The sequence below is a fragment of the Amblyomma americanum genome, chromosome 1 (assembly GCF_052857255.1).
Source record: "Amblyomma americanum isolate KBUSLIRL-KWMA chromosome 1, ASM5285725v1, whole genome shotgun sequence".
Lineage (NCBI taxonomy): Eukaryota > Metazoa > Arthropoda > Arachnida > Ixodida > Ixodidae > Amblyomma > Amblyomma americanum.
In genome coordinates this window covers 513,905,531-513,920,717 of record NC_135497.1, presented here as the reverse complement: position 1 = coordinate 513,920,717, position 15,187 = coordinate 513,905,531, and the positions used below count along the sequence as shown (strand labels likewise).

At 45.2% G+C, this 15,187-nt stretch overlaps 1 protein-coding gene across 4 annotated transcripts in view; it reads left to right on the top strand.

The window, feature by feature from the left end:
• The window catches only part of LOC144116192 (protein zer-1 homolog), a 145,494-nt gene that overhangs the window by 96,158 nt on the left and 34,149 nt on the right, over positions 1-15,187 (top strand). For all 4 annotated transcript variants that reach the window (XM_077650919.1, XM_077650917.1, XM_077650920.1 and 1 more), the window contains 4 exons: positions 3,095-3,142; positions 4,687-4,754; positions 7,337-7,534; positions 14,214-14,311. In XM_077650919.1, coding sequence (XP_077507045.1) covers positions 3,095-3,142; positions 4,687-4,754; positions 7,337-7,534; positions 14,214-14,311 — 412 coding nt within the window. The remainder of the gene's footprint in view (positions 1-3,094; positions 3,143-4,686; positions 4,755-7,336; positions 7,535-14,213; positions 14,312-15,187) is intronic.

Below are 15,187 nucleotides of genomic sequence, written 5' to 3'. Positions count from 1 at the left end.
GGCTGGCTGCTACTGTCTGGTCTAGCACCGTCGCTGCGGCCTGTCATGAAGCTCAGAAAACTGAGACCGAAACTAAGCAGTTGGACTGTTCTCCGAGACCGGGCTATCCGTTTTAACAACTGCTGTCACGTGCACATCAGAGGTGTGAGGGTGACTCTGAAACTTAGAACTCAGGTTTAGAATAAGGCTATTTTGACTATCTCTTGCCACGCCGGACATGCCTAGACGTGGCCTTCTCGGACAGTCCTATCAAATTAACCGGTGTGAGACTTGTAGCATCTGAATTAGTGTGTGCCGAAGCCATAGACTTACATAGGCTTTGGCCTGGACCAAGCCGGCAGTTCGAATTATCTAGATTTTCAATCTAACGAGAGTCAAATGAAGAGCTTTTTCTGTACTGATGGTCTGCTACCATATCTTCAATTGCAGCTAGGTGCCTAACTGTAATATAGTTAGAGTTAATTCTATTAGAGTTTAGTTAGCAGTCTAACCACTTTACATGACTCACCTGTTTTCTGACGTCCGCCACAACTAGTATTACTATGCTGCAAAAGCCATCTTTTTACCTCAAAAAGCCAATTTTTAAAAAATTAGCGGTGGGCTTCGCTGAAACACTTGGTGTATGCATATACAGTTGAACCTCGTTATAAGAGGCACGGATGTAACAGATAGTCGAGAATAAGCGACATTTTCCGTACACTGGGTTGGCCGCCTTATCTCTCCCATTTAAGTGGGCCTCTTTTGTAACAAACGTGAGGTATAAAGGACATTCGGTGATAAAGGACAAGTTAGTTTTGAATTTTGATGAAGATCTTTGCTTATAATAGTCATTTTAACTTTACTTGTTGGAGATCGCTCCAACTCCGTGGATGCAGCACCATCGCTCTTAAACCGCAGCTGCATTCGTCCTTTAGGGAGACCGCAAAACGCAATCACTCATGCGGTATTTATTACAACCGCAATTATTACAGAGCAGTCAAGCTATCTACGAAGCATCGACGAGGGGCACCTTAATTGCGAGTGCTGTGTAGAAGGGCTTCTTACCCTACTGGTAGAGGTACAAATTTATTTATTTATTGGAAATACCTGCAGCGCCCGAAGGCATTATTGCAGGGGGGATGAGGATACATAACAGAAGAATAGGCCAGAAAAAAAAGAGGAAGAAAAAAAAAAGCAATACAACAAGGCATGACACCGCAAGTACAAAATGAATGAAATATGAAACAACAAAAATACATGACGAAAAAAAAGCCAACTGACCAAATTATGCTGGACCAACAAGAACGGAGATCGCGTGATTAAAAAAGCCAAAAGAAAGCCAACTGCGCACTCATACATCCGACAGTAACGCGCGGAACATAGACTCGGAACGGCACTCAACAATTTCATGGGGCAGGCGATTCCAGTCATGAATGCTAGATGGGAAAAATGCGTTTTGATAAGTGTTAGTTTTGCATTTAATTTCTCTAATCTTCCACCCATGGTCAAGTCTGTTTGACCTGAAATGCGGTGGAAGCAAATAATTTTCTTTATCTATTTTTATTTTTCGGTGAAAGATTCTGTACAGCATTTCTAACCGGGAGTTGGTACGGCGTTTTCGTAACAGCTCCCATCCCAGCGTTAGTTTAATGTTAGTAACACTGCTGTTAAAATCATAATTACTTGAGACAAACCGAGCGGCAAAGTTCTGAATACGCTCAAGCATGTCTGTTAAATTTAAAGTAGGGGGGTGCCAAACAACACAAGCATACTCCAATATTGGCCGAATATAGGTGAAATATAGAAGTTCTTTAACTTTTAGTGGTGCCATTTTAAAATTTCTTCTTAGAGAGTGCACATCCATGCCGAGAATGATGGGGGTGTGCAGTGGGCTTTCCTGCTCATGCTGCTTGTGTCTATAAAAGGGCTGTCAGCCAGCGGTTCGGGTGGCCTGCAAGTCACACAGCAGCCAACAAGCAAGCTTCCACTAGCGCGCTGCAATGCGCAACCGTTGCCGCGGCTCATGTGTGATTTCGGTGCCACACTTATAGACGATGTGCGTCGCCTTCACTGCTGGACACCTAGGTGAACTCGCAGCAGGATGCAGGGCAAATTCATTTCCCAAGGAAATGGGTCAAACCTAAAGAGGGACGTGGGAAGACTTGGTCCTCCAAGCCCTTTTCCTTGTCAATGCGATTGCACGCCCATAGCAGGCATGCTCCTTTTCTAGTGGTCGTTTTTGGTTTACTGCCTTGCTGCTGTACTCTGCTCCTTTTATTGCAGTTTGGATCCTGGTTTGCATAACTGAGCGCTCTGTGGGGCAACGCTAAAAAGAAGGCTTAAATTTTTACAGTTCATGGTCAATAATAAGTACACCATAAGTTTCGGTACTTCATTCATCAAAACACTTCACCATTTTTGTGACTTTAAGCTACCGCGGGCTGAATGCACTTTTCTGCAGTGAATCTGTGCAGAAAAGCCTGCCAGCATGCTGCGGTGCAGTGCAGTGGGCAGCATGAACTGTTCTCAGGAACACTATATGTCAAGCAGATGAAATTAAATGGCTACTTTTGCACCTAATGAATTAATTCAGCATGCTTATAGCCTTCTTTTGTGAGAGTCTAAGTTACTGAGTGAAATCATCAAAGTAGGGGCAGATCGGCAAATAATGAGAACACAGAGCTTTGCTTTTAAGAGACCTCTGATATTAGAGACGAAAACTGCTCCCCAGAATGCGTCTGTTATAAAGAGGTTCAACTGTATGCATGCAGGAATACACACACTCAGGTATATGCCTGTTCCAAATACCCATCTTACTGCTGCAAAATACACATTTGGCTGCTCAGAGACATGCTCCAAAGTGAATTGGGCAATCGCATCACTGTACTGAGAATTGAGAAAGATGGCAGTTTTCACTGTGGCGGCTGTCTTGTCGATGGCTGAGCTTGTGAAACTTGAGCTGGCTTGAGCCATAGGCACAGTGCTGGCCATTGTTTCCTTCTAGGATTGTTTATCTTCGCACTGCAGGAACTGCTGTTACTGTCATTTACAGACACGTCTCGAGAAAAATAGCTTAGTGACACTGTCTACCCTGTCGTGACATTTCCTACTGCAGAGTTTCACTGACAAGCCGGAGCTGCTGCGGAACATGATGGGACTGCTGGTGAGTGATGTGCACTGCCATGAGTGTTTTTGCAAGCGGCAAGGTATGGGAGTACTGGGTACATGATGCAGTCGTGCACCTGTCACATCCAACGTGCACTCACATCCAAGCACTCCTTTGCCTCATGGTGTGGACTGCACTTTGCCTCACAAGTTTGACAAAGCTTGCCAAAGCTTGTTTTTTGTGTATTAGTAGCTCCGTGTATTTGAAGGCAGTCAAAGAAATGTCCTGTGAAAGAGGCTTGCTAGTGATGCAAGTAACAGTAGACTCATGTGGCATGACCGAAATCTAGGGCTGTGTGTGTTAGACACTGTAAGACTGTATGCCTGGAAAAGTTGTGATGCTAGGTGTTGCTTTTCTTTATTGCTTCATGCCACTTGTAGCCTTGGCTAGAAGGGCCACAAGCTGTGAGTGCTTTGAGATCAATGGGCCAGTGAGTTTAACCCTGCAATGCCGAGCTTGTCGCCTGTGATCCACAGTGTAAAAATGGGAACAATTTTCGTTTCTGCTCACAGATTTGCATGAACTGCAAACGTGCCTGCAGAAATGCCCTCTCCAAGCATACTCGTCAAAGCAAGGTCAAAGTGTCAGGTGCCAGAGATGCAGGAATCGTCCCGAAAGAGAAATTCTTGCAAAAGATAGCCGTAACTTCAAAACAGCCTTAAATTTCATTGATCTTAATGCTGCGCAAGCAAGTGATGGTGCAGTTTTTAATTTTTGTCATGATTTGCTGTATGCACCTGCGTATTTACCCAGTTTTTTTCATCTTTAGAAATACGGAAAACATCATACTTGGCTGAATTTATTTATATGCTGTGATCATTTTTTCCTTAATAAATATAATTCTTTTTATTTGCAATAGTAAACTTATGAGGAGTTGTTTGGTTTTTAAAAGAAGGCAACGTTAGCAACAAATTGTAACACATTGAAAACTAGTACATCAGCACGACAATGAGATCTTTCCAACCCTGTGTTTGGTGAATGATAGCCTGAGCGCTCATGCACCACAGCTGCTTTACACCATAGAGAGCCTTACATACACACATATTTATGCAGAGAAGGGCCCATTCGTGATGGAATCCTGGAAGTTATTTACTTTCATCAGACATTTTTTTATGCCTGGCTATTACAGGGTTAAGGTAATTCAAGATGCAGTGGGGCTGATCAGGCATGGCAGCTGATTCCAGATGTTCTGTAATTACTGCACAGGCATTCGCTGCCCATGAGCCCCATGTGGAAATCATCGTACTAGCTGAGTGCGGTGACCAGTTTAGTCGAGTGAGCATGTTAATGTTGCCCCTGGGTGCTGTGTGTGGTGTGGTAGCAATGGATGGCATGCAGAAAGCGCTGCTTGCCATGCCAGCCAAATCGTCACCTCAGCAAATCACTGGGCAAGCTTTGCATGAATGCAGTGCAAGCGCGATTGTGCCGGTAGGATCCTTGAAGGCAGGGCCTGCCATGGGGAGGGTAGTGTGGTGTGTTGGATTTGGCAAGAGGTGCGACCCCCACAGGCGTTTAACTGTGAGACCCTTCCCGTGCCGCAGGGCAACGTGGCGGAGGTGCGCGAGCTCAGGCCGCGTCTCATGCGGGACGAGTACCTGCTGGTGTTCAGGTGTGTGTGGCAATTTTATTTTCTGCTTCTGGTTTTGTGTGTATATTTGTAGCCACTGCCTTTTCTGTACCTTTGCTTTGCTTTTTCCAAATCAAGTGCTAATTCATGCTTTGTCTCTTCTGTGTTTTGTACCTGTAGCCTTTTTTGTGTATGTTTAAACAGCGTGGTTGTTCATTGTGAAGCAAACCAACTAGACGACATCCTTACAACGTTTACGTTGCTTGCTTTTGCCTTCTTTATTTTGTGCCCTGCCTGTGCAAAATCAGTGTTTTTACTTTGGGTGCAAATGCAAAAACGTGGAATCGGGTGCGGGCATTCAAAATCGTGTATTCCATCTTGAACATGCATTGTTGGTCGTGGCCTGCCGTTGCACATGCAGCTTGGGTGGTTCAACCTTGAGACATAGTAATTGCAGTTTAGAGTGTTCGTGTGCTTTTTTCAAGTTGAAGGTGGTAAGTTATTGTTAGCTCTTTCCCTACCACACATTGACCATCATTAGCCTGCCAATGATGCATGCAAATGCCAATTGCAAACGATTCCGTCCCATTCTTGAGCACATTGTGCAGTCTGACTTTAAGCTACAAACCTGCAGTTTAATTTTCACTTTGGTTTGTCTAATTACCGTGTGATGGTAATTTTTGAATCATTTATAGAAACAGCAGAGCGTAGACACTGAGAATGGCTGCCTCATCCAGCTTTAGTTCAGGTGGCAAAGCAAACCCGAGGTACAGCCCCAGAACATCGGTGGCGGCGCCTTGGTTAGTTTCTTATTTGGGCCTGCTTTGCCTGACTCAGCAGTCATTTTGAAAAAGGTATTGACATTACTGCTGTTTTGTTTCATTTGTAAGGTTCCCACCTCATTTGGGCAAGATTTGGTACTGCCTATGCTGTGAACGGTTCTCCCGAATGGTTTGGCCAATGGGGGGCCCAACTATAGGGCTTAAAGTAATTGTTTTCTAGCTGAAAACTGTATGAGCCTTAACTTTGATCTTTTCAGAAATATTTGCTATTGGATAGCAGACATTTGATGTATTCCAAAGTTTCTTAAACTTATTTTATTTTTGGATACAAGCACACTTTTGCAAGCATTGAAATTCTATCTTGAAACCTCAATTTTGCGAACAAAATTTGATAATAAGGCATGAAACATATAATGAAGCACATATACTTAAAAAGTTTATTTAATTGGCTTCATTTTTATGCATTGCAATAAATTTCAACCCTAAGAGTTAATCGACGAAAAATATTTTTACGTAAACCCACAAGAAATGGCCTTTTTTTTCCATGGTAGAGAAAGAGTAAAGGCCTTAACTTTCTGCAGTGGAAATTTTTAAATTCTGCGAACTGAGAGTGAAGAATCTGCAACATTCCATGAGAGACCACAAGTTATGCTGCAGATTGCACCCAGTGTTATATTTGGGACCATGGTATGAATAAAGCGTGGATTGTTGTTTTTTTTTCTGCTGAGGTCTTCAAAGTAGCTAAAGCGACCTTCGCCACCAGGCTGACGAGTCAGTAGGGAAAGCCAGCTTTTCGCTGACGTTGGGGCGAAGCGCGCGGCAAGCAAGTGCCAAGGAGACTGGCTATGGATGTGGAAAGAATGGCACTGCCAATCACTAAGAAAGAGAAGGCTCAGAAAGAGTTCAGTGGAGTAGGTAAAGCAAAGCAGGGCAAAGCTCTGAACACCATGTAGTGGGGCCAGGGCTGGGACAAAGCAAAGCAGGGCAAAGCTTGAAACACCATGTAGTGGGGCCAGGGCTGGGACAAAGCTGCTGCTGTGTGAGAGGCTGTGTGCATTAACATATTCAAGGGTTTGCTTCTGATTCTAGCATGCCATCTGAGTTTTTTTCGTGGTGGGAGGATCCCCTCTGCTATGGCTGGCGTGAGCAATTTGAGATTACGTTATAAACACAATAATACATATATTTTTTAATTCTCCAGAGGTTTCAAACTCTCTTCTCGCATTACTATATTCGTGCCAATAAGGTAAATTGGTTCTTTTTGCATCGTTCTGTCATTCCTATATTGATGTCTTTAACAACAATAGTACCAGAAAATGAAAAGGTGAGTGATAGCACATTATTCTGTGAAAAATGCTTAAATCTGATTTTTCGCAGCATCATGGAACCATTGGAAGCTAAGGGCCCTAGTTGTGCAGCAAGTTGTTCAAGTTGTATCAATTTCTCTGTAGTGTTTTCACATGCATTCACTTGTTTGCCTAGTATGTCAAAGAGAAAGATTATCGTTACACATCTCTTGTTGCTGGTTATGACAGTGCAGAGGTGCCAGACATGCATTACCAAAGTTCACTTTTGAAGTAAAGCGTAACAGTAATTGTGATACTTGATAAGGTGTGGGGCACCCTGTGTCAAATGTCAGTCTCAGATTCAGAAGTCTTAATTTTTGTTCAAAGTTCTTGGAGTACTGCTCTTTTGAAGCTTTGTTCAGTTCTTTGCAATGTGCCTTTTTTGTCCTTGAAAAATTTTGATCCTCAAGCAGTACTGTCTCATTTTGTGCTGGCCATGCAAACGGGATGATGCTGCCTTTCTGCTGGCTGACGTGTGTGTCAATGAATGTTGCAGTGAGCTGCTGGACAGTGAGAGCGACGGCATTGAGGTGAGCTACAATGCGGCTGGCATCCTGGCCCACATCCTTTCTGATGGGGCGGCCTGCTGGGACCGAGCCGCCATCCAGGCTGTCACCCGCGAGCACGTGTTGGTGCGCATGCGGCGTGCCATCGACCGCTGGGCACTGGTCACCAAGCGAAACATCAACTACCGGTAGGCGCCATCTTCTTTGCTAGCCTTGACGCACTCTTCACTGGCTTCACACACACTTTTCTCTTTTGCTGCCCAGTCACAAACTGCACTGGTGTACTGCTTTCACCTTTTGTGTCGTGGCTTGTATAACCTCCCATTGCTGCAGGCCCGCTTTTGAGCATGGCAGCTGGCCATTAAAGTTTCACAGGAGGGTATCCAAGTTTCCTATTTGCACTGTGTGCAGTGGCTTCACAATGTGTCAAGCCAGGGGGAGTAGGGGCTGGTCACACCTGGATTGCACTAGCCACTTGCAGCTCCATTTCAGCCAGCAACCAGCAATGCTTAATGTTAAGCCTCAGAAATCTAATTTTTCAGTAAGAGCTCGTTAATTTGGACCTCAAAAGAGTGGAAAAAAATGTCCAAATTATCCGAAGATTGAATTATTGAATGATCACCCCCAACCCCAGAATGCTGCCAGAAGTCATTTGCATCATAATTAATTTATTGGTGGAGAAACTAGGCAGTGATTATCTGCACCTGAGACAAAAACTATATAGTAGAGTGATTGTTTGCAGTGGCCGTCAAATGCTTTACCACATTTGCATGGTTGGGAGTGCCTGTAGACAGAGCTACTCCATTATGGTAAGGGTTTTCATTGCCTCTTTCACGGTGCAACAGTGTACAGTGTAATCCACTTATAACAATGCCAGGTATAACTATATATTGCTTGTAATGATCAAGTCTTTAGATTTATCAATTCTCTCATTGCCCCTATGTAAAAATAAACTATATATAACTATAAAATTACCGGCCAAATAACAGCTACAACAATAGGATTCTGTCAGCCCGGGAGGTGTTTACCAGCAAAATGTCTGAAAGTTTGATAAAAAAAATTTTGAAGCAAGGTTTTCTCACACAAACATATAGTTTCCGCCCATTTCTGCTTTTGTAAACTGGGTAAAAGTGATGCAGACTAAATGCAAGATGTTATATCGGACCTCCTCCTCCCCCCCCACTTCTGTCGTTGAGAATTAATTTTTTTAAGCTCTAGCATTTCCTAGCACATTCCTTCCTTTCACACTGTCTGCAGCACAGACCATGGCAGCATGCCAAGATGCTGTGCACGATAGCATCATGGTGTGTATCTTTTGACTCGGCGAACTTGGCAGAGCACCAAGACACTGTGCGCCCTCAACAAGAGCGCCCTAGCCTTCTCCATATAAGACTTCCCTGCTTGGCCTGTGTGCTGTGCTGTTCATGGGACCCCCGCCCTCACCCCTACCCCTGGCCCTAAGCGGTGATCCCCGCAGAGGGCAGCAGAAGATAGAGCCAAAATCCCTTCCCCAACAAAGCGACAGCCAGTCGACAAGAGTGGCAGTGGCTACATGCATGGGGGAATGCATGGTTGTTTTATTTTTGCAGGTCCAGATATAATGATAATTGATTATAACAATCCGATTTTTCAGTTTTCTCAATACAGTAGACTCTAGTTGATTGAAACTTCAAGGGACCAGAAATTTTTGTTTGAATTATTAGTAAGTTTGAATTAACAGAAGTGCACCTTAATATGATCCCAGACTGAATGCAATTTGCTGTATCGATATCTATGCATGCAAATGGTATTTTGGATCTATTTCTCTATGCAAATGTAGCTAAATGCTTTAGCACAACATAAAATATGGATGAAAGGCAGTGATAAGTTGGTTTGCTCAAGTGTGGTCGAAAAAGTTATCAATTATACGCTGGTTTCACGATAGAGTACAAAACCACCAGGAAAAAAGTCCGACTCATCTGAAGGTCGGAAAGTTGAACGACTACAAAAAAAACTTCCTGAAACTGTTTTGCACTCCAGTAAATTTAATTGATGAAAAAGAGTCAGTGGTCGTCTGCTTTTAAGTGAAAAACTGCGTGGCAGTGATGGTTTTTCGTCATTCCGTTGTTCTGTAGTGCATGCCCATTGTCGGTAATATCGAAGCAGAACTGCTCCAAAGTGGTAAGGCTTTCTGCAGCCTCCTTCACACGTGCAAGTAGTAGCAGTGGAGCCTCCTCACATGCGGCGGTGTCCATGTATGGAGGCTTCACCACACAACGAGCAGCTCGTAATGAGTGCATATTATCGATGCACAGGACCACGCGGACGGACGTGAGGGGAACACACATTCTTGCCGGAACGGCGAAATGCCTTCTAAAAGAAAAAAAAAAAACTTGAAGACTCTTAGGCTTTGCCTTTAAAAGCAGAACGCGATAGCGTTATCAGGCCGCCACCGCTTATCAGCAGCCGCACACGGGGAGGTGGGGGGGTTGCTGGCTCTACGTGTTGATGGAGCAGCAATGAGCAGCTGCTGAAGGCTAGTTGGAAGAGCGATGTGATGAAGCCACGGCAGCTGGGCAGCCGTAGACTGGTGACGATGATGATGACAGCGCTGATGCCAGCTGTGCCGCTTCAAAAGTCCCTTAACGCTCTCGTGTTAAAAGACCAGTGACGCGCCAATTAGCCTCCGAACCGGCGCACAGTTGGGCTTAGTTCACAGACGCACATCCAGTAGCCGCAGTCGTGGTGGGCTGGTAGCAAAGCTCAGAAAACGAAACTATGCCGTGACAGGGCAACTCTGATCGACACCCCCCCCCACCTGAGCGCCGTGTCGGGGCTAACCGGTTGTGGGGGCCAGATTTTCACTTCATGCAGCTCCACAAATCTGACTCATCCGACCTCGGTTGCCACTCTTTCGCCGGGAGCGTCTGAGCAAGGCGTCTGAGCAAATTAACCGAATTTAAGAGAAATCGCAGTATGAATTAGGTGACTTTAAAATGCATTGAAAATATAGGCAGCCAACTGAAATCCTGAAATTTGTTTGGATTAACCGAAAGTACGAATTATCATAGTTTGAATTATCGCGAGTCTACTGTATCGTTATAAGTGGATTGCACTGTAGTGGTGGAGCCTCCTCATAAGCAGTAATGTCACATTGAGGAGGCTTTGCTTATCAGGAAGCTTTGCTGCACCAGCACTAAACAGCACATGATCAGCACATGATATGGACAGAACTCTCATAATGAACTGGCCCCCCCACTTTTGTCATTGAGAATTCACTTTTTTTTAAATCATTAGCTTTTTGTAGTGCATTCTTCGTCTTTCTGTAAAGCCTGCAATGCAGACCTTGGTAGTGTGCCAAGATGCTGCGTGCTGATAACATCGCAGCTTGTTTGTTTCTTTTGATGGGCGCTCCTGCTAGGGGGGGGGGGGGGGGGTGCACACAGCTAACTTGAGAGAGTGCCAGGACATTGTGCACCCTTGATAGAAGTGCCGGTCATGGTTGCTTGCTTGGTGCACAGGAGTGCTTGAGCATCGAATAGGAGTGTAGCAGTTTAAAGCAGAACGTGATAAAACATCCTCTGCACTGAGATGCTGCAGAGGGGAAGCACGACCTTTAGACCCCTTAGTGATTTGGCGAGTTCGGGATAGGGAGCGAAAATGTCCAACCCCTCACCACAGCTAAGGCTTAGATATTTCATTACACACTCGTAACCGCCATGTGAGTTTTATTAACCTCAGTGAAAAGCGCGCACCTGACCATCAGGGCCGATGTTCAGCATGTTCACTTTATCTTGCTGCGATTGGTCGGCGCCGCCGGCTATCACAAAATCGTCAAGTACCTTTCGAAGTGAGCAATGCTTACAACCGGCAACCGCATGCTTCTGTTGATGATGGATGGATGGATGGATGGATGGACAGCGGGCGAGCGGGCGTACATAAGATATGAAATTTCAGCTCTCCCCAAAAAATCTGTGAAACTTATTTTCCCGCATAATGAACCCTCCCTGCAAATTAATGTCAACTTTGTGGAAAAAAAGTGTGTTCATTACGCGAATATTTTTATGGTATTTCCAACCCCCTATTTCACAAAAATAACGTGAATGGCTCAAAAACTTGAAGAATTCACGTACGGTGCACACATCTATGCTCACGGTATTGCAGCTTTATTCTTAAAAAAACACATTTATGCCAAAGGAATTATTTTCTTTATCACCTGAAGCAGTTTCCACAAAAAGTTCAGCTACAATGTCCTTTAGTAAAACATTGAATGCTTGAGGGAAGAAAGAGGTTACAGCACCATACAGCGCTTCCTAGGCGCAGTGTAGAATTTCACGACATGCATTTTTATTTCTTGTTTTTGAAAAGCAATTCTTCGTGCTAGGCATGCATGATGTGGCCCTACCATTGTGGCCAGCAGAGATTTCAAATTTCGGAATCAGTGACTTTGTGAAAACGGCTCTAGACTGTTAAAAAAAAAAGTTTGGAAAGTTGTGTGCACAGTCGTAGGTGCCGTGCCGCAAAAGGTTAAATTAACTGACACATTTACAATCAGCACATAAAAGTACATATTCTCTGCAAATTTCATAACTGTGACATCATTAACAAATTTTTCTCTAGACCTCTTCCCGCCTTTAAAGGTAGTCTGCTGTGTGTGGAAGCAGAGGCGCCTTGCTCAAGGAAAACGCATAGCCACTCCACACTTGCCTATGAACTGCTCGTTAAGGGGAGATGCGGATCTTGAAACGATGAAAAAAATGCGAAAATTTTGATTTTGCAAAAATGGCATATTCAGGATCAATACACCCTAAAGTTCCTGCCTAAAAAGTTTAAGGTCTAAATTCTAAAAAGTCATAATTCAACCTCTAAATTCTTAAATAACAGTATATTTCGTGCCTACAAAGCCCGGAAATGGTGATTTTGGAACGAAATGCAGGAGCACTTGGCGCCCGTCGTGTCCCCGATGGCCACCATCCTGGTTTTGTTTGAAAGCTGTGTCCCTTACCCACTACCCGGTATTTCTCACTGCTCTGAAATATTTTAAAATATCCACAGCCAGTGTACCGGTGCGTGCGCATCATGGGTGGTGCAGGTGCAGGAACGTCCCAGGTACAAATCTAAGAGCTGCGCTCGCCCCTGCTCGCGTGTGCTGCTGTGCACATGCACAGACCGGCTCCAGTGTATGTGCGGGTGCGCAGGCATGTGGTGCATATGCCTAGGAGGTGAGCGTGGTGTTGGGGCTTGGCTGCATATGTGCCACAGTGTTATCTGTGAGGAGGCATGCTGAACCGAAACCACACGAAGCAAGCATTCCAGGAATGTTATTAGATTGAGACGGGTACTGATATCAAATACTAAATGTTCAGATTGAATCGAATCTCGAATACTTTACTATTCAGCTGAATATTCGCATAAGCCTATGCAGAACTAGAGCTTGCCACTGATTAATGCACTGTGGGTCCCACACAGGTCATCAGCGGGTGCACTTCCCATCTGAGCTCACCCCCGCTGGGCATTGCGTGCACCTTGTCAAAACCCGTACCATCCCCAGAGTCTGTTAGCTTTGTTAGTGCAGTGGACATGATGGTTTGGTTTATGGGGGTTTAACGTCCCAAAGTGACTTAGGCTATGAGAGGCGCCGTAGTGGAGGGCGCTGTAAATTTCGACCACCTGGAGTTCTTTAATGTGCACTGGCATCGCACAGCACACGGGTCTCTAGCATTTCACCTCCATCGAAATACGGCCACTGCAGCCGGGATCGAACCCGTGTCTTTCGGGTCCGCAGCCGAGCGCCATAACCACTCAGCCACCGCGGCGGCTCTTGTAAATCGATAACAGGATTAAGAGCCACCACAGTGGCTCAATGGTTATGGCACTCAGCTGCTGGTGTTTAGCATCGTTCACTTCGAAACGTGTTTGCTGTACCACTGCACGGCCCGGTGATTTTGTGATAGACAGGAGCGCCGGCCAATCGTGGCGAGATAAAGCAAACATGCTGAACACCAGCCCTAAAGGTCAGGAGTGCGTTCTTTATGTGCGGTTAAGTAAACTCACAGGATGGTTACAAGTGGGTAATGCGAATGTTTAAGCCTCAGCTGCGGTGAGGGGTTAGGCATTTTTGCCCCCGATCTCGAGCTCGCCAAATTGCTTGGGGGTCTGAAAGCCTTGCTTCCTTCGTAGCATTTCAGTGTAGGTGATGGCTTATAGCATTCTGGATTAAACTGCTACACTCCTCTTGACCTTTCTAAGAATACAGTGGCACGGCCTGACACACAGCAGCGCCGAGCAAGACCAAGGCACTTCTGTCAAGGGCGCACGTCTTGGCGCTCTACCAAGGTCTCGGCACGAAAACTGAGGAATGCACTGCGATCAGTTAAGCTAACGGTTAAAAAAAAATAAATTCCTTACTGACAAAAGTGGGCGGGTGTCATTATGCAAGTGGGTTCATTAGAGGGTGTATACAGTACGTACTTCCTACTAATAAAAAAAACTCAACTGCCACAAAAATTGTGCGCACTCTCAACCACATTCCAACAGTTCCATCTACATGGGTTTCTTGCTATAACATTTTGCTATAACAACACCCCCTTAGTATGACAGCCCCCTGGAGATGTGTAGGGAAATCACAGATTTAAAGTCACTGCTAATTCAGATTTGCTCTTGTCAGGCTGGAAGAATATCTGTGCATATGAAGTAATGCCCTTGAGTTTGCTTGTGCTATTGCACTCTCCATTGAATTATCTGCTTGCATAATGCGACGCTCTGTTATGCTATGGAATGTGGTGCTGCTGTAGCTTGTGTTGACCAGTGCTTTTTTATGGGAACCCAAATAGTGATCCTCATACCATCTACGGCAAGTGGTAAGATAGCGATCCTTTCTTTGTGCAGCTCCTTTGAACCGATCCTGCGGCTGCTGCAGTGCGAGCACACCCCAGAGGCCCAGCACTGGGCTGTGTGGGCCCTGGCCAATCTCACTCAAGTCTACCGTGAGTTTGTGTCCCGAGTTCCTCAGCCCAAAAAAAAGGAAGTGTTGTTGACAAAAAAAACGGGGAGGATTACTGGCATTGGAACTGTTCTGCTGTCCTTAAGTGCTCATTCCTTCAGCCATTTCATTGTTACATTGCCTTCGATTGTGTACTGTTGCACATGTAGGACCACAGACTATAGCTTGGAATCCCTGGTAGCAGCTGCTTCAGCAAGCATGTTTTTGCGCACTCAAGCTGGGATTCAATACAAAGGAGTGTCAGACAGGAACCAGGGTGCCACAGCTTGTCTTAGTTTGTTCTGTGTTCGGGATGAGTGATTCAACTTCTCATGGAGTGGACAAATCAGCTGGTATGGAAAATGGAATCCGCTGAGATGAGCAGCCAGTAGCACTGAATCTACTTCAGCTTTACTTTCTTAAGGGGGGACGCGGCTATCAACTCGCGAAAAATGGTCAAAAAAGCTATTTTTTGAAATATTTATTTTCTGCTTTTACAAGTCATATTTTGTTTGATTACAAATTTTCATCGCCGAAAACCATCAAGAAGTGCGCCAAATCATTGTTTTGATGATCAAGGGTGGCGGAAAATTTCTTCCAAGTAGCGAAAAAACGCCGCTTTTCAAGCCCCGATCTCTCGGCAACCGCCCAACGTAGCGCGGCCATCTTGGTCTCTATGGAAAGCGCGTTCCTCCGACTTCAAATTTCCTGCTTCAGCGGTCTCCTCAGAGCAGAAACAAACGCATAAAAAGCAAAAGTTTCACGGTCGCGCGGTGATTTCCGATTGGCTCCGCATGTCACGTGGCAGCAGCGCGCTGCGCAATTGGTCTCCTTGGCGGGTGCGTCCTCTGCTACGCGTGCCTCTCGACTCTGCGGCTCC